The 24,367-nt window shown below is 41.4% G+C and overlaps 1 protein-coding gene across 1 annotated transcript in view; it reads right to left on the bottom strand.

The window, feature by feature from the left end:
• Nucleotides 1–24,367, bottom strand: part of B3GLCT (beta 3-glucosyltransferase) — a 334,604-nt gene that overhangs the window by 98,360 nt on the left and 211,877 nt on the right. Inside the window, exon 5 of the mRNA XM_075265985.1 lies at nucleotides 14,604–14,680. Within this exon, the coding sequence (XP_075122086.1) occupies nucleotides 14,604–14,680 (77 nt within the window). The remainder of the gene's footprint in view (nucleotides 1–14,603; nucleotides 14,681–24,367) is intronic.

Below are 24,367 nucleotides of genomic sequence, written 5' to 3'. Positions count from 1 at the left end.
GGGCCATTCAGACATTGCTAATGTTATATTAAAATACCCCCCGTTTTAAAATAATAACCTAAAAAAGAATATAATAATACAGTATCGTGCACGCTGGGCAAGCATGCACGATACGGGAAGTGAGCATACTCAGTTCCCCTGCTACTGCGCTGGCGCGGGATTACAAGCAATGACGCTGAAAGAAGACGACGAAGAAGACGGGACCCGAGGACATCACTGCAAGAAGAAAGAAGATGTAGGCATGGCTAAAGATGACGTCGGACCGTGCATGCCCGCCCAGCGTGCACGATACGGTATAATTATATTCTTTTTTGGGGTATTATTTTAAAAGGAGGGGGGGGTAGTTTAATATAACATTAGCAATGCCTGAATGGCCTTTTTAAAGGCAATTCACGCATATGTGGGGCTCTATCAGCACAATTTTGCTGATAGAGCCCCTTTAAGGCAGGAGTGTAGTCAGGAATAGCCAGGAATCAGGTTGCACTACAAATACAAGGTCCAACGGTTTACATGGTAACCTGAGGCAAGGTGTTCTGTGGGCAGAAAGTGCTCTATGAGTGTATACGGAAATGCAGTCCCTGAGTAATGGTACTGGCTAGGTTTATATCACAGACATTGAGCCACCTAGACAGGTTCTTTACATAACAACAGAAATCAGAAACAGAAAAGATTGCTTTGCTCGCACAGCAGGGTGTAGCTAAACAATGGAGAACACAACAGGAACAAATGGAGACTTGAATAGGCCACCAGGACCAAATGACATCTAGCCAAAAGAAAGAACAGAGCAACAGTGCTATTAGTGCTGACCTTGGCAATTTTCCCTTCCGCGACTGCACATCCAGAGGAATCTTTGCATGCACATTGAAGTTTTTTTATACCGTATTTAGAAAGTTATACAGTGCATAAAGAAAGTTCAATCACTGACAATGTAACAAAGGTGCAAAGTGTATAGAAGTTCTCTGGAATCCATGAAGATAAGAAATTCTAACTAAAAGATTGGCTGCTCTATAAGTATATGTACTCAACAAATATATGTATATTTACTGTTCATTTATTATTTTAATATATTGGGTGGGTTCTCATCTGTCTCTGGATAAATGCAACGGACAATAAATGACAAATAACAATGGAGTCCCCTCCATCCGGTGTCCATCTACATTCACCCCAATGTATAAAACATACTGAAAGCTTTCTTCCATCATGATTTTTACGTTTCTGATGGAAGATAAAGTTGTCCACACAACTTCCATTACAAAAGAAAACAAACATGGCTGAAGATTGCGTCCATCATGTTGTTTACGTTAAAGTCGATGGGAATAGTCACTGATGGAGGGGACTCCATTTACTTTCAAGCAGTTAATGTCTGTTGCTTTCGTCCTGTGATGATACACATTTTGGCACATCTTGGTACACTTAAGCCACACCTCCTTTTTTCTGAGAATCCACACTCATATCTAGCAGGTCGAAAACCTGTACAGGAGGCTGAGGGCCTTTGGAGTCCAGGGGGCACTTTTTAGGGCCGTTTTTTTTTTTTTTTTTTCTCTGTGGTAATATCAGCTGTCTTCTTCGGAGTGGCCTACTGGAGGAGTAGCATACCAGCCAGGGACAGAAATAGACTTGACAGACTGGTTAGAATGGCCGGCTCTGTCCTGGGGAGCCCCCTGGACCCAGTACAGGTGGTGGGTGACAGAAGGATACTGTCTGTGGTGAGCTCCATGTGGGAGAACAAGTCCCACCCCATGTATGAGACAGTGATAGCACTGGGCAGTACTGTCAGTGACCGACTACTTCACCCCAAGTGTGAGAAGAAGCGCTATCGGAGATCCTTCCTCCCAACCGCGGTCAGGCTGTATAATCTACATCAGGCTAAGCGAAGATCACTCCGCACAGAGAACTAAATGATCCTGAGTCTTTCTTTTTTAGTTGCTATGATTCCTAGTATCTTTTCTATCTTCTACTCTGAGCTTGTATGTGTTTGAGCCTTGTAATATACATTGGGTACAGAAAGTATTCACACTCTTTTAAATTTCCCACTCTTTGTTTCATTGCAGTCATTTGCTAAAAGCAAAAAAGTTCATTTCATTTCTCATTGATGTACAGTCAGCCCCATCTTGACAGAAAAAAAAAACAAATCTAGATATTTTTGCAAATTTATTAAAAAAAAAACTGAACTATCACATGGTCATAAGTATTCTAAATTTAATTGTTGAGAAATCTTAGACTTACTTTTTTGTCTTTGATTTCCTTCCACCAGGTTAAAACTTGAAGAAACTGACAGCCAAGATAGCGACTTGTCAATCATATATCAGAATCATCCAACGTTTATTGCTACAAGTGACACCTCCATCATATCTAACCCGGAGTCATCACAGTTCCCACTTGTAAGGACATTTTCGCTCAGTGTCAGCTGTCATGTACCGCACATACGCTGTAATAACACCCGCTTAAGAAAATGACTGAAATCTTGATAACAAGATAAGAGCACCAAGAACAAGTCATCATATAAAAGACCTGTGAACGGTTAATCAAGGACTCCAAAAATTGTCTAAAAAGTTTATACAATGTTCTTCACTTTGAGTCCTATGGATTTACAATGGACTGGTTTCTGCAACTTTTTTCTAGAAGATTTTTCGTTGCTTTTGCTTTTACAGGTTTTTTTTCCAAGCCCAACAGGATTTTTCATACTGATGATCAAAATATGATCTATTGGGGTCAAACAACTGGATCCTGCACAGCTCTGCTGACCTGGAAGTCTCCGGGTGCTGGAAGCTGCTGTGATGGACAGGGAGCATGTGCAAGTAACTCCTATTCAAATAATAGGACCGGCACAACAACCTCATCCATGTATAGCAGAGATTCCTGGGAATTGAAGAGCTGCTCCTATTACTTGCATGGGAATGGTGCTGAACACACTCCCTGTCCCCCAACGCAGCACATTCCAGTGTCTGGAGACTACAAGAACCACTAATCTGTGCAGGATCCAGGTGTCAGACAGATACTGATGACCTATCTTGTGTAGGTCAATGGTATGAAAACCATTTGCAGCAGGAAAACCTCTTTAGGCTGAGTTCACACGGTGTATTTTGGTCAGGATTTGCCTCAAAATCCTGACCAAAAAGACGGCTTCCATTGAAATCAATGGGAGCCGGAAAAAAGAACGGACATGCGCATTCTTCAGGCCAATTCACATCACGCATTGGCCTGAAGACACTCCCTCCTCCCGACTAGGCCCATTCATTGGGCCTAATCCGGAGCAGAGTGTGCGATTGGATGCCGGTGCACTGCACCGGCATCCAGTCGCAGCTATCCGTTTTTTGGTCCGGAACCTGAGGTGGCCTTCGCCTCAGGTTTCGGACCAAAAAACCCCATGTGCACTCAGCCTTAAGGCCAGGGCCCCATGGGACCTAAACTCCGCGATTTGCCCGCAGCGGAGACGCTGCGGGAAAAATCGCGGCGTTTTACAGTGCAAGCAAAGCGGACATGCTGCGATTTGCAAAGCCGTTGTGGTTTTGCAAATCTCACCATGTCAATTATATCTACAGAAACGCTGGCGGCTTTCCCATAGATATAATGTTAAGAGAAAGTCTGCAGAGGAAAACTGTGAACTCTCTCATAAAAGCGCTGCAGAAAGAACCACAATGTGTGGGGCCTTAGCCTAAAGCTCAGCTCTATAGGACAGAGCTCTAATCTGTGACTACAGTTCAACTGCAGATCCGAAAGGGTATCAGATGTAGTCAGAGACACCAACCCCCACCCCCGTCTCATCATTGGTCCAGGCTGCTGCTCTCACTCCCTACCGTTCTACCTCTTCAGACTGCCATCAGGATTACGCCATCGATAGATATATATTATGGTTGATCTTTCTTATGAACATGTTTCTTATATGTTTCCCATGTGGGAAATGTATCCAAATATGTTTATTTTGTTCTATTTACTTATTTATTAAAGGATTTGTCCAGGTATTTTAGGGAGGAGGCCGTGAAGGTGAGACATAAAAAAAATAATCATGCACACCTGTCCCAGGTGCTCAGGTGTCTCTCGCCGCTGAGCACCTGCACATTTCCAGCGCCTATTATGCCCGCAGCGGCCATAACCAGTGGTGGCACTGATATTTCTGAAATGATGGTCGAACACGTGCAAAACAGTGTGCTGAATTCAGTGCATGGTCAGCTTTACAAAAGTCTAGAACATGCCCTATTTTAAAGTCTGGTCACATCCACAAATTACACATACATAACATATTATACAGACGTGCATTCAATGCAGTGAGTGCGCCATTACATAGTACAACCATGCAATCACTTGTAGTGACATATGGGCAGGCATTTCAGCTCTATTTGGCTTTTACTAAGAGTATGCACCCTTACTGATGAGAAACTACAATCTTCCCCTTGTGAGATGCTGCATACTGCTGCCTGAGGCAAGATCTTCAACTTGCCTCATAAGATATGGGACTCTCACTGTCACATATATAGCGATGCAAACAAGACTTAGTGGATTGTCTCGTTTATGGTACTTTAAATCTATATTTGACACACCAGCCATGTTATATCCCCTTTTATCTCACTCTCCTCGTATGGTCAAGAGGAATACATGATGCAGGTTAAAACTACACGGAAATTGTCATTTGTAATCATAGGTCTGCATAACAGTTGAAGACACAAAATGTCAGGATTTTTTCATTTAACTTTTTTTATGTCAATTGTATTGTCACAAAAATAAAACTTTTCTAGTTTATGTTTGGATTATAAAAGAAAAAAAAGAAAAACAAACTGCATTAAAACTTTCCAAACTGCATTAAAGCCTGAAGCAATTCTATTTTAACCATCCTGTACCAGCAATATATGATTATTTTAGAATCCACGGTACAGAACACATCATTTCTATTGTCTATTTATGCCATTTGTTCTACTTTTTTCTATCTGAGGTAACCACAGGGTATGCTGAAACCCATCAAATCATAACATGGAAGGTGTCAGAGGCAAACCGATGATGCCAGTGAATGTTCGGAGTGACAGAAGATACTTTTTCGCTTCTTCCTTTACAAATAATTTTGCGAGACTAGAATCTGTAACAGCGAAGTATCTCTATGTCAAGCTGACTTAAAGGGAGTGTGCTAGATCCCGCAAGCATATTCACCTGTCACCACCGCACTACAAATCACATTGCACGGATAAACAACACGCCTCTGTTATGGAGGTCATTTTTTAGATTTGGGAGAAAAACAACTTTGAAATATTATGCAAGGAAGGCAGGTGGTGCACGGAGAGAGAGTCTACAGTCCCTCGGAGCACTGTCCAGGAGGGGTGCCAGGTCTTGTACCCTTACCACTCTGATATCGGTAATCTGTTCTTAGAAAATATCATACCAAACGTATATACTGGTCAGAGGAATTTTATTGTTGATCTGTGTGTCTGTGTGTGTTAAATGTGATTTTGGGAATAAACATGGCATGATGGGGAGGATGAGGAGGAGAGAGAGAGTGACCTAACACCTAGATCTGGCGTGTACACCCTTAAAAAGATGGACAACTGTCTCAACTAAATAACCCCCATCCCATACTGGAGTATGAGTGAATAAAAACAAACAGATACAGGCAGAACGGTGGCTCAGTGATTAGCACTGCAGCCTTGCAGCGCTGGAGTCCTGGGATCAAATCCTGCCAGGGACAACATCCACAAGGAGTTTGTATGCTCTCCCCGTATTTGCGTGGATTTCCTCCCACACTCCAAAGCAGACCTGGGCAATGTGCGGCCTACGGGCCACATCCGTCTCTCTGACTGCTTCTATCCGGTCCGCATAACTAGTTCAAGTTTTTTCAAGGACCTGTGATGATGTCATCACAGTCTATCACCAGGATAGGCTATGACTCGTTAGTGGGCGGAGCCACTCGGGACTGTGTGCTTGCTGCAAGCTGCCGGCAATGGGGGCTGCTGGATAATAAAGAGAGAAGAGACAGCATGTGTGAGCAAGAGGGGGGAACTAGGGGCAGATGTAGGGGGCAGTTAAACTGAATGCAGATAGAGGGGGGACATTAAACTGGGGGAGCTGGAGAAGGATATTAAACCATGAGGGGTAGCTGGAGGGGGACATGTCTGCTTCTAGTTGCCCCCCGTTTAATGTCTCCCTCCAGCTACGCCAGTTTAATGTCCCCTCTAGTTTCTGCTAGTTTAAACTGGGGAACCAGGAGGGGGACTTAATATTGTGGGACATTTGGAGGGAAACGTTATAATGTGGGGGTGTATAATGATAGGGTAACTGTAGGAGGATTTTACTTTGTGGGGCACATGGAAAAAAGTCTTTTGACTTTTTCAAGAAAGGTACGGGCCTCAGCAAAAATCAGTCCTTATGTGCTAGCGATGCGTAATTTGTAACCTTAGTAAAAGACAGGCACAAGATTGAGTGCGCGGGAAAAATTAACCCCGTGCACTCACATCCACATCACATGCCATGATGTCATATACGTGACACTCTGGTAGTTGTTGTATCAGTCAGAAGGCCTGAAGAAATAGAATGGCCTACACACACTACTTCAGGAAAACTTTGGAAACTTTGTTTTTCACATTAGCTGGGTTACATGAAGTCACATGATATCACATTATCAGATGGAAAAGTGTTACCAAGCCATTAAGGAGGGGCGGGGGCACAAAGGAGACACAGTGGGGACCATTATCTAATAATGGAAGAGATTGAGTGCAGTGGTGAATCTTTCCGAGAGTGAGAAGTCTGCCAAAATATCTCCAACCACACAGTGACAACTTATCCAAGAAGTAATCAATCTTCTTGGAAGAGTCCCCAGTAGCAAATAAGATAGAACAGTGAGAAACACACTTGGAAAGGAGGACAGATGAGTCTAAGGAGAACTACAGATGTGTCCTCTCTTATCTTCGCTCTTGGCTGAATATATCTGTATTACAAGAGAGTTAGTATTTCATGACAATACGCTTTACTGTTTGCAGTTACACTAGGCTTTGTATACGGCAGCCTTTCAAGGGTTTTATTAGCAAGTTACAATAGTGTATTGAAATATTTTCATTAAAAAAAAATGTATTCACCAAATTTGATTAATAAAATTGATCCTAATCACATATTTGCTGTTAGTGACATAGTGGTCATACCATTTTGTATCAAAGTGTACCTTACTGCAGAGAAATCAACTTTAAATCCATATAGCAAGTAGGTATTTGGTGTACCCGAGCATGGACACGTCACCTTGATAAATCAAAGATATTCTGTAAAGTTCACACAATGAGCTGCATGGTTTTATGGTATATTGGAAGTGTTTTACATGGCACTAGAGGGGTTAAGTTACACAGACACCAAGGAGTTAATCATCTCCAGTGGGTGAACACTTCTCAAGTCTCACACAGTGCCCCGACCACTAAGGATACAGGATCTGGACATACAGGACCTAATAAAAAGGTATGCTTGCCTGGATTGTCTACTACTCCTCTTACTTGCATTGAAAGTCTATGGAGGAGACATATTCAACACCAGTCTTTATGGCCGTCGCACCTCTGCATTTGGATTAACTCTAGCCTCTCAGCAGTAGGACTGTATTTGATACAGAAAGGTATGTCCACTATGAGACTAACCACCCATACAATTGTGAAGGTTATAATCATGTAATGTATGAAAAACAATGTTATCCTTAAAAGCTGAATGCTAGATATAGTTGCTTATGCTTGAAACTGGTATAATGTTATATGATAAGATGGCGCCTGTATCCAGGATGGGTGCAAGAAAAACAAATGCTTGGCTTGCTGCCACAAGACAGCTCCCCAAGGTTACCACGCAGGACCGGGAGTAGCTGGCTATATACGGAACTGCTTAAACTTTTTCTGAATATGAAAACTTATGTTGTTGTTACCTCTCTTCCTTTCTCTGCCACGTTGTTTTAATAAAAGTACATCAGTATTTCCTTCTTGGATGAGAGAGGAACTAATACCAACATTGTGTGCCTGGTGTAATTTCCTTACTGCTGGCACTCAGCCTAGTTAATAAGGACGACGATAGTTAGGGGGCATTCACATGGAGTAACGCAACGCTGATTCTGGCATGATAACTCGCGTAAATATCAGCGCTGCAAAACAGAATCCCATTGACTTTAATGGGTTTCATTTAATGTGCGTAACACATTAAAATCAATGGGAGGCTTTTTAACTTATTGATTTCAATGTGTTACGCGCGTTAAATGGAACCCATTGAACTCAATGGGATTTTGTTTTGCAGCGCTGATTTTTAAACGAGTTATTGTGCCAGAATCAGCGCCGCGTTACTCCGTGTGAATGCTCCCTTACCCAGGATTATTAGTCATAAATACGGCTTTGACCTTATCACAATTACATATCCTGTAAGTAGTTCAGTGATTTTGGTGGCAATAGACTCCCTTGAAGAATGGACAACATATGAAGACTGGAGATCCTATAGGTCTACAAAAAAAACCACAGCCGGTTATGGATCAGGGGTTTTAGTGGTCTAAATAGCCCGGTTGTAAAGATGTCCAAGGCCATGTGGAAAATAGAAACCTTTACACTTTAGACGTATCTAGAATCCGTATCCCAGTACCTACACCGTGGTTCAGTGAAACTGGGGAAAGTACGTCTCGACTTCTCTACACATGTACCAGACCTCAGGACCGTGCGTAGTGAACCCGAAACAACTTCAGTGAATAACTGCACAGAGCTATACAGTATATGCCCAAAAAGACTCATCGGACTGATCTCTAGATAAGTATATATATATATATATATATATATATATATATATATATATATATATATATTTTTTCTAACTATAGGCATGGGCGGCATTACAATTTATTGGTAACACTAAACCCCACTCCATAGGGACCTGTGGGTGGTTTGCCGTCTCAAATCACCCTGACAGGTTCTCTTTAAAAACCCACTTGCAACACAGGCCTAATAGTTTGTGCAGCTTTTGATGTCTTTGTTGCTTTGATATTTCCATTAGACTTGCCATTGTCGCTTGGCTTTATGTTTCCTAGAAGATGGATTATGGACGTGAATAACACCATGTTGTTTGCTCATTAAAAGTTTATCAGGCATTGTATGTTTTTTCATTATATTTCACACCATAAAATATTCAGCTTTATACTCAGTAAAGTCTTTGGGGTTTAGATCTTTTAATGGTATCTAAAATTTTAATTGTATCTATAGTGAAGCTCGGTGTCCTGCGGTGAAATGTACTTTGCTGTGTCTTAATAAGACATAATAGTTACTCCACCGTTCACTTCGACAAATTCAGACAAGTGTTATATTGTGTGAATGTTGCCAAGGTTTAGAAAAAATTTTTATTATTATTTTTTGCTTTCTTCTATTCAAAAAATATTTGTATTGCATCATACAATGTACAGTTATGGTCATAAGCGGTTACATGCGAATCCTAAAGACTATAATGGGGTTTGTCGAGTTCCAGTATAAAACATACAGGACTTTTCTCTGTGACGATTTTGGGTGGAATCTGCGATGGAGACTCCAATACAGATGTGAACCTGGCCTAACAATGCAGGTAAGTTATTTGCACTGTAACTGTGACTTTACCCACCTCCTATGTCCTTCTCTTCCAAGATGTTCACTCCCATAGCTCCATTATGTTTTCAGCAAGCATCAGACAAATTGGGCAACCCTATACCAGGCAGAACATGACTTTCTGTTTAATGGAAGGCTCACGCTACCATTAATCAATATCTGTTCCTCTAATCCGTGACAGGATAAGAACATTGGACATAAAAAGACAGGTGTAGGCAGAGCTCCCTCCGTTGAGTATCTGTCTTTCTTCACCCCAATGTGAGAAGCATGATGTGAGAAGGTTTCCTCTGCGGACTTTCTGCTTCCACTATACTTATAGGGAAACCACTGGTGTTCTGCCATTTGGGGCCCTGGCCTAAAGTGGTTACCAATTTCTAAGATTGATGACCTATCCTTAGAACAGGACATCAATATAAGATCTACAGGAATCCAACAGCCAGGACCCTGCCGATTACCAGTATCGAGGCACTGCTGGAGACCCGCACTGCTCACTCACCATACAAACTGTAGTGGCAAGTGTATGTACTGCAGCGTTGCCTCATTAAAATCTAGGGAACAAAAAATAATAAGTTTTGGTTGCGTGGTCAGACTTTTCAACATTTCGTACCGACAATAAAAATACCGGGGGAAATGGGCAACATAGTGGTATAAAACATACAACAATATGGAGATCAAATTTATGATGAGCCTTCTACATTTAATGGAGGAATAGAGTAACTACTAGGGTTGAGCGATCGGGATCGGAAATTCCTCCCTGCTGTGCTATATACTCGGCCCTGCTACATTTCAGATGTAGCAGAACTGAATATACGGTAAAACAAGGACCGAAGCAGAAGAGTGGCAGGCTGCAGGAAATCACTCTATGCTGTGCTGCTGTGAGGACGATGGGGCACTCGCCATATAATAAGCCATGGCGGAAGTTTGTGAGTAGATCGATACTACTGTACATTGACTTGTCTATCTACTCTTCTGCTCCGTCCCTGCTTTACCGTATACTCAGCTCTGCTACATCTGATATATATATATATATATATATATATATATATGATACAATTTTTCATCTTCGTCTCCTGCAATGAGGAAGCGTCTTGGTATAACTTTGGAGAGTTTACAATAACATAGAATTTGTTTACTCCTCAGCGGGTACTTAAGCACAATTCTTATACTGCAGCTGTAACTCATATTGTCATCTTATAAGCAGTACTTAAGTTAACCATCTTCTTCAAAGGCTCATAAAATATAGTCACGGTTTATTAGACTCATTTTCTCTTATTGCCCCAGTTTACATTTCGAAGTAGTGAGGACACACATGGCAGATCTATTAGTCGTGTCTTCAGGCATCGCTATGATCACTGTAAGAGTATTAAAGTTACATTTCATGATTCTAAATAGATTTTGTCCCGATGGGTCCCCTAAATGCTTGATTAGCAAAAATCTGGTGACAGGGAGGCCAAGGAAGTCTTACATTCTGGCACTGGCATTTCTGAGAAACCCTTGCTGTGGGTGGGTGAGCATTATCCTGCTGAAAAAGTCTAGATGAAAATCTTGCCATGCAAGGGAACATAGGTGGCTGCAAGATGTCCTGCACATGCTGATGAGAAGCTGGTGTCCCTCGTGTCACCACTAGGGGTGATATACAATGCAATGGCTCCCCAGACCACCACACCAGTAATTGGGCCAAGGTGTCATTTCAGAGCAAAGACAGGATTTAAGAGATCAACAACAGGCCTCCATGCTTGAACCCAACCATTGTTTGATCCCAAACAGAGCATGGATCAGTCACTAAAGACAATACGTTTCCATTCTGTAGCAATACAGGGTTCATGAAACCACTGTAAATAAAAGGTAATGGTGGTCGTTGATGGCAGGACAAGTAATATGCAGGGTGACGCAAAATTTCCTCCTGCTACAAAGGCCTTGGCAGATACATGGAAGTATAATGAAAGGGCCACCTATGTCTGGATGGGAAACAAGGAAACTGTGGAAGATACATAGACTTGTCGACAGATCAAACGATCTTCTCTACCCCATCACTGATTATTAGACAGGCATCTTTTTTTTTTCTTATGTAGATTGCGAGCCCCCACATAGAGCTCACAATGTACATTTTTCCCTATCAGTATGTCTTTGAAATAAGGGATGGACATCCATGCAAACACAGAGAGAACATACAAACTTCTTGCAGATGTTTTTTTTTTTGCCCTTGGCAGGATTTGAACACCAGGACTCCAGTGCTGCAAGGCTACAGTGCTAGCCACTGAGCCAACGTGTGGCCCCCATTAGACAGGCTTCTGTCACACAGTTATAACAAAGAAAACGAAGCCTTCTGACTATACACTTATGACCTCTAAGAATACTTAGGAGAATATAGAGGAGAGGATAATGGTTGTCCTCCCAATAGGCAAAGATGGTACTGGCTCATAAAGCATCATGAGGCTGATAAAACTGTGAGAGAAATCAGCGGATTTCTAAAAATCAAGATGGAGTCTTATTAAAAGGAGACAAGAGGCTGCATTGCAGGAAGTCTGCACATGTTATAGTAGAATAACCTTACTTCCCTTAAACAGGATATTCACATTTAAATTTCTGCATCTAAAGCAGGGCTGTGGAGTTACTGACTCTACAATAAAATGATTCATTTGATTTATATTACACAATTATTAATATTATATATATATATATATATATATATATATATATACAGTATATATATATGTAATTACATGTATAGTTTGTTACATAGTTACTTTCATAAGAATCAAATAACTGACTTTTTAATGAACTAGAAGATGTGACTGACCATGGCTGTCAACCAGGAGTTATAGTCAGGCTATGGAAATCCAGTCTGAGTCAGTGGTCTGGATAACCAACCCCACAGCCCTGGCCTCCAGGTAGATACATTTGTCTGAAATAGGCTATAGCTACAACTCTGAGATCTGTAAAAAAAAATAAATAAAAAAAATAAAAAAAATAACTTTCAGCAATCCATTATTTGAATGGAGGGTTGACAGGGAATGTATACAGTGTCTACCAATAAGTACTTGGACACCCATGCAATTGAAGATATCTGCAGTGTCACACCTTCCACCGCTAAATATCGTGCAGGAAACAGCATTGGCATTAGTATATTGGCATTAGTCACATGCTATATGCCACAAAGTGCAGAGTTGTCCGATTTCGAGAAAGGGGTAATGGTGGGGTACCACAGAAATGGTCGATCCTTAAGAGACATAGAAAGCGAACTGAATTACCCAAAATCGACAGTGACCTATGTGATTACGAAGAGGAAGGTGAACGGTGATTGTCGGAATGTGCCCCGAGTCAGCAGACCCCCGAAACTGGGAGATAGAGACCGACGAGTGCTGACCAGAGAAACCGCACCCAACCGATGGCTCATATACACCAGGAGGGTCACCAGGCATCCAGGAGTATTGTGTCGATCAATCCCATCCATAAGGAAGCATCTGCTGGGGTCTACCAACTATTGTATAGGAATAAATGTTGTTTCTCTATTCTACCACAGGGGTCCAAATACTTATTGGTAGACAGTAGACGCTTGGGACCCACATGCTATGCCGCATATGGATAGGCCACACTGATATTGGTAACATCATATTGGTAACATCAGTACACATTTAGACAAACATTTCCAGGGGGAATAAATGCAGAATTGCACTACACTTCCATTACAAAGTAGTAACAGAAAAATCTCCAGAATTGATATTTAATCAAGAATACTTGTACTAATCCATCATGTCAGGAGAGCGGACAGATAATCTTTAGGTGTAGGGAATGGCAGGTTGATTTTCTGCTCATTCACAAATGCCTGGCATAAGACGTACAACTCATTTATCAAGTCTAGGCCAGTTAATGATTTCTCAGCCCTCACACCGACTCTTACCATGCCGAAGTATGTGAAATGCGTTGTGGTAACAACGCCATGTTAGTTTATATAGCAGCACTATATTGGAGGGATTATAAGTATAAGCATGTGCAGTATTTTCAGCATGATACAAAGTAACCAAGAAAAGTAAGTATTCTTCAAGGATTCCTTAAAGGGGTTGTCCAGGAATCTCAGGACTCAGGGAGGACTGACACTGGGTTCACACCAGCGTTCAGTCTCCGTTCTCAGGTTTCTGTTTTTTGCCGACAGAAGACAGAAAACTGACAGACCGTGTCCGGCCGTAAGCGCCGGTGAGCGTTTTATGCTCTCTGCAGCGAAATTTTTTTTTTAAAACCGGACACAAACGACTGCTGCCCCATCCAGCACGCGGAGATTCGTTACTGGTGGAAGTCCTGTGTCGCACGTGATTGACCTCATCGATTTCAGGAATGGTACTGGTGACATAGGTTTGTTTTCCCCAAGTCCTGAAATTCGTGGACAATCCTTTTAAAGTTTTCCTAGGTAAATGATAATTCTAACCTTAGGTCGACCCTTGCTGATAAGATGTTGTCACCAGCCAGTATATGGAGAACAGAGATGGGAGCGCATAGGTCCATTCCCTGTGTAGTGGTGTGCGGCGTTACTGCAGCTCAGCACTGGTTCACTTGTATAAGAATGGTCGTAACCCATCACGGCCACTACACGACAACAGATCTATCTGCTTTACAAACAGTAGCTGATTGGTGGTGGTCCTATGTTGTGGACCCCGCTGATATGATACCAGTGATCTTATATAGACCATCAAAAACAAAACCCCTTAGGCCGGAGACCATGTGGCATAAACGCCGCAAAAAAAACACAGCAGCGTTTTACAGTCACAGCAAAGTTAAAATTGACACTGCGAACGTGCAGCGATTTCCTAAACAGTCACATTGGTTTCCCTATAGGTATAATCGAAGCAGAAAGGCTGCAGAAGAAACCTACGAACTTTCTGTCAAAAGCGCTGCGGGAAGAACCACGATGCCTTGCTGCCACGATTATCCCACAGCCCTTTTTTGTTGCAGGATGTCATGTGGGGCCTTAACCTTAAGATTGTTTGGCCGCAAATACAGCATAACAAGAGAAACATACAATATACACATAAGTAGTCAGTGACATGTGACACTTACTATGGTATAACAGGAAGAACAGTCCATGCACCCTCGTTATCAGCAACCTCATGAAGAAGCAGCACTATGGGAGGCTTCTATAGAGAAAACATAAAAATACATAAATTACATAAAATCAATCCAGAAAAGCCAAAAAAATATTACAAAGTGCAGCACTGAAGAAGTCTAGATGGCAAAGTGTAGCAGGCTGACTAGCAATTCTATCAACCCTGTATTTTACACCTACAACAACCTACACCTACAATAGCAGGAATGACGTCTCAAATAATACAATTATTCTACATAAAGACGTCTTCTCTCTCATCTTCATGGCTTAGCATGTTCCTATGGGCATAAACACACAGGTGCACGGCTCGTCAGAGTCATATCTGTGTGCCCATCACATGACCATGGACACAAGGGTGCACGGCTCGTCACAGTCATACTGAGTGCCCATCACATGACTATGGACACACAGGTGCATGGCTTGTCACAGTTACACCTGTGTGTCCATCACATGACTATGGACACACAGGTGCACGGCTCGTCACAGTTACACCTGTGTGTCCATCACATGACCAAGGACTGATTTGTATATACTATAAGGAAGCAGAATGAATGAGAGCAAGCAGAGATCTAGAAAACCATATGGACTTGATACAGAAAGTATATTGGAAAACTGTCCAACTTTTTATTATACAAATATTAATACATTTTATTTATATAGCGCCAACATATTCTGTAGCACTTTACAATCATAGGGTTAAAGTACAGACAAACTGACACATTACAGAGGAATAAATAAATGCACACAATAGGACTGAGGGCCCTGCTCGCAAGAGCTTACAATCTATGAGGTAGAGGGGGTGACACAAGAGGTAGCAGGACAGCAATTGTCTCTCAGAATTTTTCTGAAACTGGACAATCTTTTTACGCTGAAGCTTTACTGCCTTAGAATATTCTTATCGTGATAACTGGTTCACTTGTCAGTAGCCATCGTGCACAGGAGAGAAGACACTACATTTATGATCCAATTTCATTACTTATTTATTAAGCTTTTAGGACGAAGATTAGTAACCAATCCCTCAATGCCAAGGCGTATTCCTTACAGCACCATAACTTTAGTAATATTTCATTAGGAAGAAATATCTGAAAATGATTGAGTAATATTAACAATATTCTCTACAAGAAATATGGAGTCAAAATAAGTCGTAACAGGTTATATAATATGGAACTTGTACTTATTATATATATTTGATCTCCTTTGAGTATCCTTCGATATTCTTGTATCAATAGGTCACCCAGAAGAAACCTGGCGATCTCGATAATGCACATATGATACCGACATTTTTAACATGGGCTTAAACTGTGCATAGTTGAACTACAGCTTCATGTCAAGTGCATTTATTGTACTTTTTACTTTTTTTTGCAGGTTATGATAGCTGCCTCTTAAATGGGCCAAGCCATTGCTCGATTACCTTCCTGTGCAAAAACACATTATGAGTGGTGCCGGGAGTTTTACTTCACGGTCACTTTGATCTTAACAGACTAGAACAAGGCTATATTAACTGGAAAAAAGCCTCACTTCTTGTAATATTGGATTTCTTCCTAATTAGACGGACAATTTGCTGGGCTATTACTAAAATAAATGTTACATTTTATACTAAGAACGTGGCCATTGACATTGCTGATTGGCAAAATGGTCATAATGGTTAATTGGGCTTCGATAGAAGCTTAAGAAAAAGGTTGCACATGCATTATTTTTTTTTTAAACACACACACATTATATATATATATATATATATATATATATATATATATATATATATATATACACATATACATATACTGTGGGGAATCGCTCAGGTAGATGCTCGGTAGCAGTGCAGGAAACAGGGACACAGACACTGGGTTGCACACAAGTTCAGGCTTTAATCACTTGCAGTGCATTAGTTCCCTTTGCAAAGGCACAGAATAAACCAAACAAAACCCTTCTCGGCTGAGAACTAAACTAAACACAAACAAACTTTTCCCTGTCTATACAGAAGCCTGGCTACCAGACTCCCACATTGGCAACAACAACGGGTGGTACAGTACCTGCTTTGTATGTTCAGTCTGAATAGGTCAGCTCTGTCAGTGTGGTGCCACCCTGCTAGTCCTCACACACAGACTATTATCAGGCCTTGATTACTCAGCTGACCTCCCTGGTGTGGGTCTTTACCAAACACTCTTTAGGTGCCTGGCTGGAATATATCTGTCTTCCCAAACCACACCCTTCACTCGCTCACAATACACACACTTATTTTTTCACTTGGATGTGAATGTGTGTGTATATACACACACGCACATAGTGTATATACATTACATTATATGTGTATATATTGTGTGTATATTTATTACACATTAAGGGTCCATTCACACAAAGTAAACGCATGCTCATTTTGGCAAAATACAAATGTAAAAAATACACGTGTAAAAATAAAACTCCCATTGACTTCAATGTCATTTTACACGTGTATTTTGACGTGTATTTTGACTGCAAAAAAAAATGTCATTGAAGTCAATGGGAGTCTTATTTTTACAAGTGTATTTTGCCAAAAAGAGTGCGTGTTTACTCTGTGTGAATTGACCCTTAAATACACATATTGGTGTGTGTGTATGTGTATTGTAAGCCCCAACTTCTGCTTCTCTCACAGCCCCAGGACTGTGCAGGACATACACAGAGAAGTACTGACCTGTACTCATGTGAATAAGGATCTTTGGTTGAGATAGTGCATATCCATGTAGCTGTAGGCTGAGCCTCTGTTTCTGCCTCTCTCTTCCACTTTGCTCACTCCTCTACTCGCCATAGACTATTACCGATGCATAACTTGAGTCAAATGGCCCAAAGCCATTCATTTCTTTATCATTTTTGTATCACAACATTATGGAACATAACAACCCTTCTCCACTTGACAGAGAGATACACAATTAAAAAAAATACACATCTAAGCCTAAAAGACACAACTATGATCAATACACAATGTAAGCAACAGAACTATAAATGATATTCCATCCGGAATTGCTAACTGAGGCATGGTCCCCTGATATTTCCCATCACTCTCCGGCTTCGCTGGCAGTTGTAAATGTCATCTTCAACACCTAAACAATTTCAATGCTGCCTTTGGATATGGGCAAAGGAACAAAAATAAATTGATGATGATCCTACAAAAGCATTAATGTAAACCACGTTGCAAATGTCACATATATTAAACCAGACACTCTAATGCAATAAAACAATCCAACTGGCAACATGGACACCACATGAGAAAATATCAGATGTCCACGGTCCCTGTTATGAGCAAAACCGCTATAGATTTCAACACGTTTGCACATCTTGGCTGAACAGTTTGTGAAATGAACACTCTAGTCCCCATTGACAGCCTTGATCTATGAGAGAGGTCTTCATGTAACTAAGAAGCAGCCACTTATAGGATACAGCTAAGGGAGGACAAGTCTTCGGATGAACAAGTTTCCACTTCCAATGTCTTTCTGACTTCCAAAGTAATAACGCTAAATGGTAAAGTATGTAACGTCACATAAAAGTAGAAGTTACAAAAGGCAAATCATCACATAAATGTCATATAACACAATAAAACGCAATTAAAATTGTGAGTCAAAGGACAAATAAAGAAAAACGCTTCTGTGAAGTAGTTCCCATTCCATCCTTATGCAAGTCAAATTCAACACATGAATCGGATAAATCGCTATATTAAAATACAAAATAATGAAAAACATAAGACAATAAAGCAAAAAAAAAAAAAAAAAAAACATAATACAAAACTGAACACCACTAAAAGCAATAGCACCAGCCATTAAATGGGTTTTCCTATCTATCTATCTATCTATCTATCTATCTATCTATCTATCTATCTATCTATCCATATCTATCTATCTATCCATATCTATCTATCTATCTATCTCTATCTATCCATATCTATCTATCTATCTATCTATCTATCTATCTATCTATCTATCTATCTATCTATCCAGGGGTGTAACTACCAGGGTAGTAGCTGCCATATGGCCCGGGACATTAGGGGGCCTGAGCAAAGCTCTAAGGGGAGTTCCCATTAGAACTTTGCGAGCGTACTGCGCATGCTCGTGAACTACCATTGGGAAAAATGGCACCGGAGTGTGCGCAGTAGCGCTCTGGAGGGAGCGCTACTGCGCACGCGCCGGATTTGTACCAATCCCGCTGGAAGAAGAGGACGATGAAGCTGGGGGAGACCCAGGACCGGAGGGAGTTGCCAAAAGAAGAAGAAAGAAGAGGAAGGCGTGCCAGAAGATGACATCGGACCATCCATCACTGCCCAGCGTGCACGATAAGTATAATTTGTGGGGCTCATACAGCATAAATTTGCTGATGAAGGCCCTTTAAGTATGTATTCCCTTATCCACAGGACCCCAGTGAATAGGAGAATGTGGGCCCTTGGGTAGGCTATATGAATGGATTGGAGGTGAACATGTACGGCTATTGCTCTAGAGATCAAAATGAATGGAGCAGAAAGCTGCATGTCAGCTAGAATTTTGGTAGGATAATAGAATAAATATATAAAGCTGTCATTGTGAATAGAGACTGGAGCATTGTGCAAAACAAACGAAAAGAAAAGAAAGAAAAGAAGAGAAAAGAAGTGCTGATAATACCGCTTTTTTTTTTTTTTTTTGCAATAGGTGATAAAAGGATATTTGCAACAAAGAATAGGTGTAATTAAAAAACTACTTAAGCTTTATAGAGGGAAATAAATTTAATGACACAAGTAGATGAAATACTCATTTAACCTGAAAGATGGGAAAAAGTCAAGTCTACCCTGCTTAAAAGAACATTAAAAATAAGAAGCGAAAAAATATCATCGAAAATAAATCCCAGAACTTCCACCCTTCATCCTCCCCCTTCCATGGTTTCAATTTTGCTCGTGAGTCTGGTTTGAAGGAACTGCGCTCCCACCATGAAAGTTGAGTTAACGGCTTTATTAACAGAAAAACTTGAACACAACGCGTTTCGGACATTACAAATCACCCTTCCTCAGGTGTAATAGTTCGCCGCCGCTGGGTCAAATGTGTCGATTTGTAATGCTCAAAACGTGTCATGTTCAGGTTTTTCTGTTAATAAAGCCGTTAACTCAACTTTCATGGTGGGAGTGCAGTTCCTTCAAACCAGACTCACGAACGAATCTGTATGCCGGTCCTTTTCTTTATCCTGTCTAAATCCGAGAGGTGTCTGGAACTCTACAGCTTGACCCCATCCAGGAATAGGGACCCTCTGACCAATTTGGTCCCCATGTGTAGTGAGGAGTTGTGACCATGTTCACAACCCCACAAGGTGAGAGCCTCTCTCTTTTCGTTCAGCACGGTTTCTTACACAATTACACTATGGGCCGCTCGGTGTCCTCTTTTTGTTTTTACGCACGGTTTCTATTTTGTCTCACATCACAACTAAAACTAAGGAATATGATCTGTATATCCCAGGAGCTCAGCCATGTCCCCTTTCTTCTCCTCACAGACCTGGGAGAGACTGTAGGACAACTGATTGAGCGGGAGCTTCCCCTTTCTATTGATTGTTATGTCCCCCTCTAGCCAGTCATATCAGCAGAAGGCGAACCCCTGTGGTTCCTGCAAGTTTGTGTCAGGGTCAAGAAATAAAGGCTGCAGACGGACAAACAGTGAGGGCTATTACATGTCCTGTTAATGGTGTTGTCCAGGATTTTTCTTTTTTATGGCCTACATTTATCTGATTTGGGGGAAGTCGACAGATGCCCTCCCACCTTCCAGACAGATCAGCTTCTTGGTGTTGCTTCAAATCCCTTTAAAGAGGACCTTTTATGGTTTGGGGCACATGCAGTTCTATATACTGCTGGAAAGCCGACAGTGTGCTGAATTCAGCTTTCCCAATCTGTGCCCCGGGTAAAGAGCTATCGGTCCCGGTACCGTAGCTCTTTACAGGAACGTCCTTCTCCACAGCAGCGCCTATAGCGCTGTACAGTGTGAGCGGGGAGGAACGCCCCCTCCCCTCCTGATAATACTCATTTATGGACGAGCGCTGTGAGCAGAGGAAGGGGGTGTTCCTCCCCGCTCACACTGTACAGCACTATAGGTGCTGTTGTGCAGAAGGACGTTCCTGACAGACTGTCAGGAACGCCCTTCTGACTGTAAAGAGCTCCGGTACCGGGACCAATAGCTCTTTACTCGGGGCACAGATCGGGAAAGCTGAAAGTGTGCTGAATTCAGTGCACTGTTGGCTTTCCAGCAGTATATAGAACTGCCTGTGCCCCGGACCATGAAAGGTCCTCTTTAATATATAGTGCGGGTAGCTGGAAGCTCTTTGCCTTGTATAGTGGTCACCACCACTACTGACGCTCACCCCTTGATCTGCAGTAATGGCACCGAGCCACTAGATAGAAGCCTGAGCTATTTGTGTCAGGCTCCATACACTGTATACTAGAGTTATCTGAAGCAACCCTGAATAGCTGATCTGTACAGGGTCCACTAACCACAGATTAGCTGTTCCAGCTGCATCTAGATGCCGGAAGTTATATCCATGGACCTAGAATGTATGTGGACTGCTCCTATTCATGTAATAGGAGTGGATTGGCAGCTCTGTCCACTGTATAGCTGTAGCTCCGTCCACTGTATAGCAATGGTTCTGGGAAGAAGCCCTGCTTCTACTACTTCAAAAGAAACGACTGTCCACTGCCACAGCTTTCTGTGCCTGGAGGATGCCAGAAAGGCTGAGCGGTGCAGAACCTAATGTATCTTGTGAGAACAGTACATTGCATTTGTATTCTGAGACTGTATCCTTCTAAAGTGATGGCGACCTCTGTTTTATACTGCCTGCAATGCCTGATGTACCCAGAATGCATTTGTCCAGTTTAGTAAATACATCAAGCATGTAATGTACCTGACCTATCCTACGGGAGGTTAACATGGCTCTCATATGCCCCATTGACAGAAGTAAATGATACATAAAACTGCCATCGAGTATACCGTAGTCATAGCAAAGTTTAATGCTGAGCCGAGAACACTTCATAAAAACTTTTCCTCTGCAAATAAAAATTGTATTATTACAAATGGCAGGACATAGCGTGCAGTAATAAGGTCTATAAGAGGTTTGAGATCCAAGTCCAGGCTCTGCAATCCATAAAGAGAACATTAGCTTACCTGATAACACATCTCATTTCAAGGTGTTTATGTAAGGTCGCTCTGACCTATCGTGCTGCTCATGGCTATTTAATTTCTCCCAACCATTTCTATTATGGACCAAAAAAAAAAACCTGTTTGAAAATTCAGCCTTCCAAGGCATAAGAGTAGCAAATGGAAAAAAAATAATAATAAAAAAAATAAAAAATGGTTTCCTCCATTAAGATGCGCTCTTAAATTATACGTTGATTTCTCTATTAAAACTAATCTTAGTTTCGTGTCCTCCATTTCTCCTATTCAATCAGGGTAATAAAGATGGTTGTTATCTCTTGTACTTGAGGAATAGCAGGTACAGGTTAAAAAAAAAAAAAAATAAAAAAAAAAAAATAAAATAATAATAATATATATTATATATATATATATATATATATATATATATATATATATATATATATATATATATATATTTGCTGCATTTTAATTATTACCTCTAAAAAGTTTGTAATTTCAAGCCATCCTATAGTTATTATATGGGGCTGTCTACCTTGGATAAGTTATATCTTAATACAAAATATATATATATATATATATATATATATATATATATATATATATATATATATCCAAAAAAAATTTTTTCTCAAAATATAATAAACCTGACCCAAACCGATTGGTGCCGAGGGAAAAAAAATATATAATAGAAACTATCAGCAAAGCTCTTCTCCTCAGGAGACAATTTCCTAAAAGGCTCTGGTCATAGTATGGAAATCACAAAGTATCCCTGGCTACGGAGATGGAGACTTTTTGGCACCCGGGTCGAAGGATAAAGTTTGCTGCCCTAGCCCTGTATATATACATATACACGCTAACCATGGAAAAGTGACTTGTCTGCGTCCCTGCTGGCATTCAGAGGCCGCGGCACATGCCCCCGTTGCCCTCTCTTCGCTACACCCAGTATCTGCTGTGTAAGTATCCACATGGCCTGCACGGCAAATGAAGCTTTACACGTGGTCTACTAAAATCATAAAACATGAATATGGAAAAAAAAAAAAACAGGCATGAAAAAATGGTCCATTTCTGACCAACAATCTTTATGGTTATTATTTATTCTCTCTTCACTGCGAAGAGAGAAGTTAATACCAACATTTTGCGTCTGGTATCAATACCTCGTCACTAGCTCTTAGCTCAATTCAATTAGGACAACGACAGTGACCCGGGAATATTGGTCAATTAGTCATAAACATGGCTTTGGGTAACATTCTAGAGTATGGACAATGCCCTGAAGAAGCTCCTGCAGGTACGGTTTTCATGGATCCACCTTAGACTATGAGGGAAGTGGGACAAAACACGTCTTTTTTTTTTTTTGATAGACCAATTTCACAGTCCGTCAAAAATCGACACATGAAGTGGACATGTGAATAGCCTTATAGATGGTCAATAGTCTGAAAATAGACATAGAAAAAATAGAAAATTTCTCCCGAATCAAACATCTGTGATAGCCAATCATATTGCTCCCCTTAAGTAGTCTATACATTACAATGAATAGCAAAATCATGGCAAACACTAGAAGTCATTTCGTTGTAAGTGTAGTTTATTAGGTTTACATTAGAAAACATTTAGTAAACGATCATCCGCCATAAATATATAGTCATCTGATCCATGAGGTGACGTTTTGGTCCTTGATGACTGTTTTTTCAGCCAGATCCGTATATAAAAGTATAGGAGCCAGAAGGATGGAGACACGTAACCTGGGATAAAGACACGAAGAACGGAAACCTGAATACTAGTGTTACTTTCTTCTAGGGTATACCCTGATTTTGCTACAGCACAGTGCACCACTAAATTCCTCCACCACTAAATTTAGTGTGGCACCATTGTTAGTTTAGTCTGTATAATACAATACCAAACAAGTCCTCAAGAGGAACAGGAGGTCCTTGTAATTGCTTTGCACTGTGGCCAAGAGAGAAGGGTCCTGAACAGAAGGCCCCCTTCTATTAAAGGGATTCTACCATTAAAACTTTTTTTTGTGTGTATAAGACGTTGGAATAGCCTTTAGAAAGGCTATTCGTTTCTTACCTTTAGACGTGGTCTCCGCCGCGCCGTTCCTCAGAAATACCAGTTTTTACCGGTATGCAAATGAGTTCTCTGGCAGCGATAGGGGCGGGCCCCAGCGCTCAAACAGCGATGAGGGCGTCCCCACCGCTGCCAGAGAAGTGTCTCCAAGCGCCGCCTCCTTCTTCGTCCGCCGCGTCATCTTCAATGTCTTCTTCCGGGACAGGCTCGTAACCTAGAAGAGCAGAGCAGACTGCGCAGGCGCACAGGAAAATGGCCGCTAACAATACTGTGCAAGCGGCCATTTTCCCGTGACCTGTGCGCCTGCGCAGTCTGCTCTGCTAGAAGTTACGAGACTGCGGCGGAAGAAGAAGGAGGCGGCGCTCGGAGACACTTCTCTGGCAGCGGTGGGGACGCCCTCATCGCTGTTTGAGCACTGGGGCTCGCCCCCATCGCTGCGAGAGAACTCATTTGCATACTGGTAAAAACCGGCATTTCTGAGGAATGGCGCGGCGGAGACCACGTCTAAAGGTAAGAGACGAATAGCCTTTCTAAAG

Source organism: Leptodactylus fuscus, chromosome 2 (assembly GCF_031893055.1).
Source record: "Leptodactylus fuscus isolate aLepFus1 chromosome 2, aLepFus1.hap2, whole genome shotgun sequence".
Lineage (NCBI taxonomy): Eukaryota > Metazoa > Chordata > Amphibia > Anura > Leptodactylidae > Leptodactylus > Leptodactylus fuscus.
Note: the sequence above shows the minus strand (reverse complement) of the source record. Positions and strands in the feature narration are given on the sequence as shown.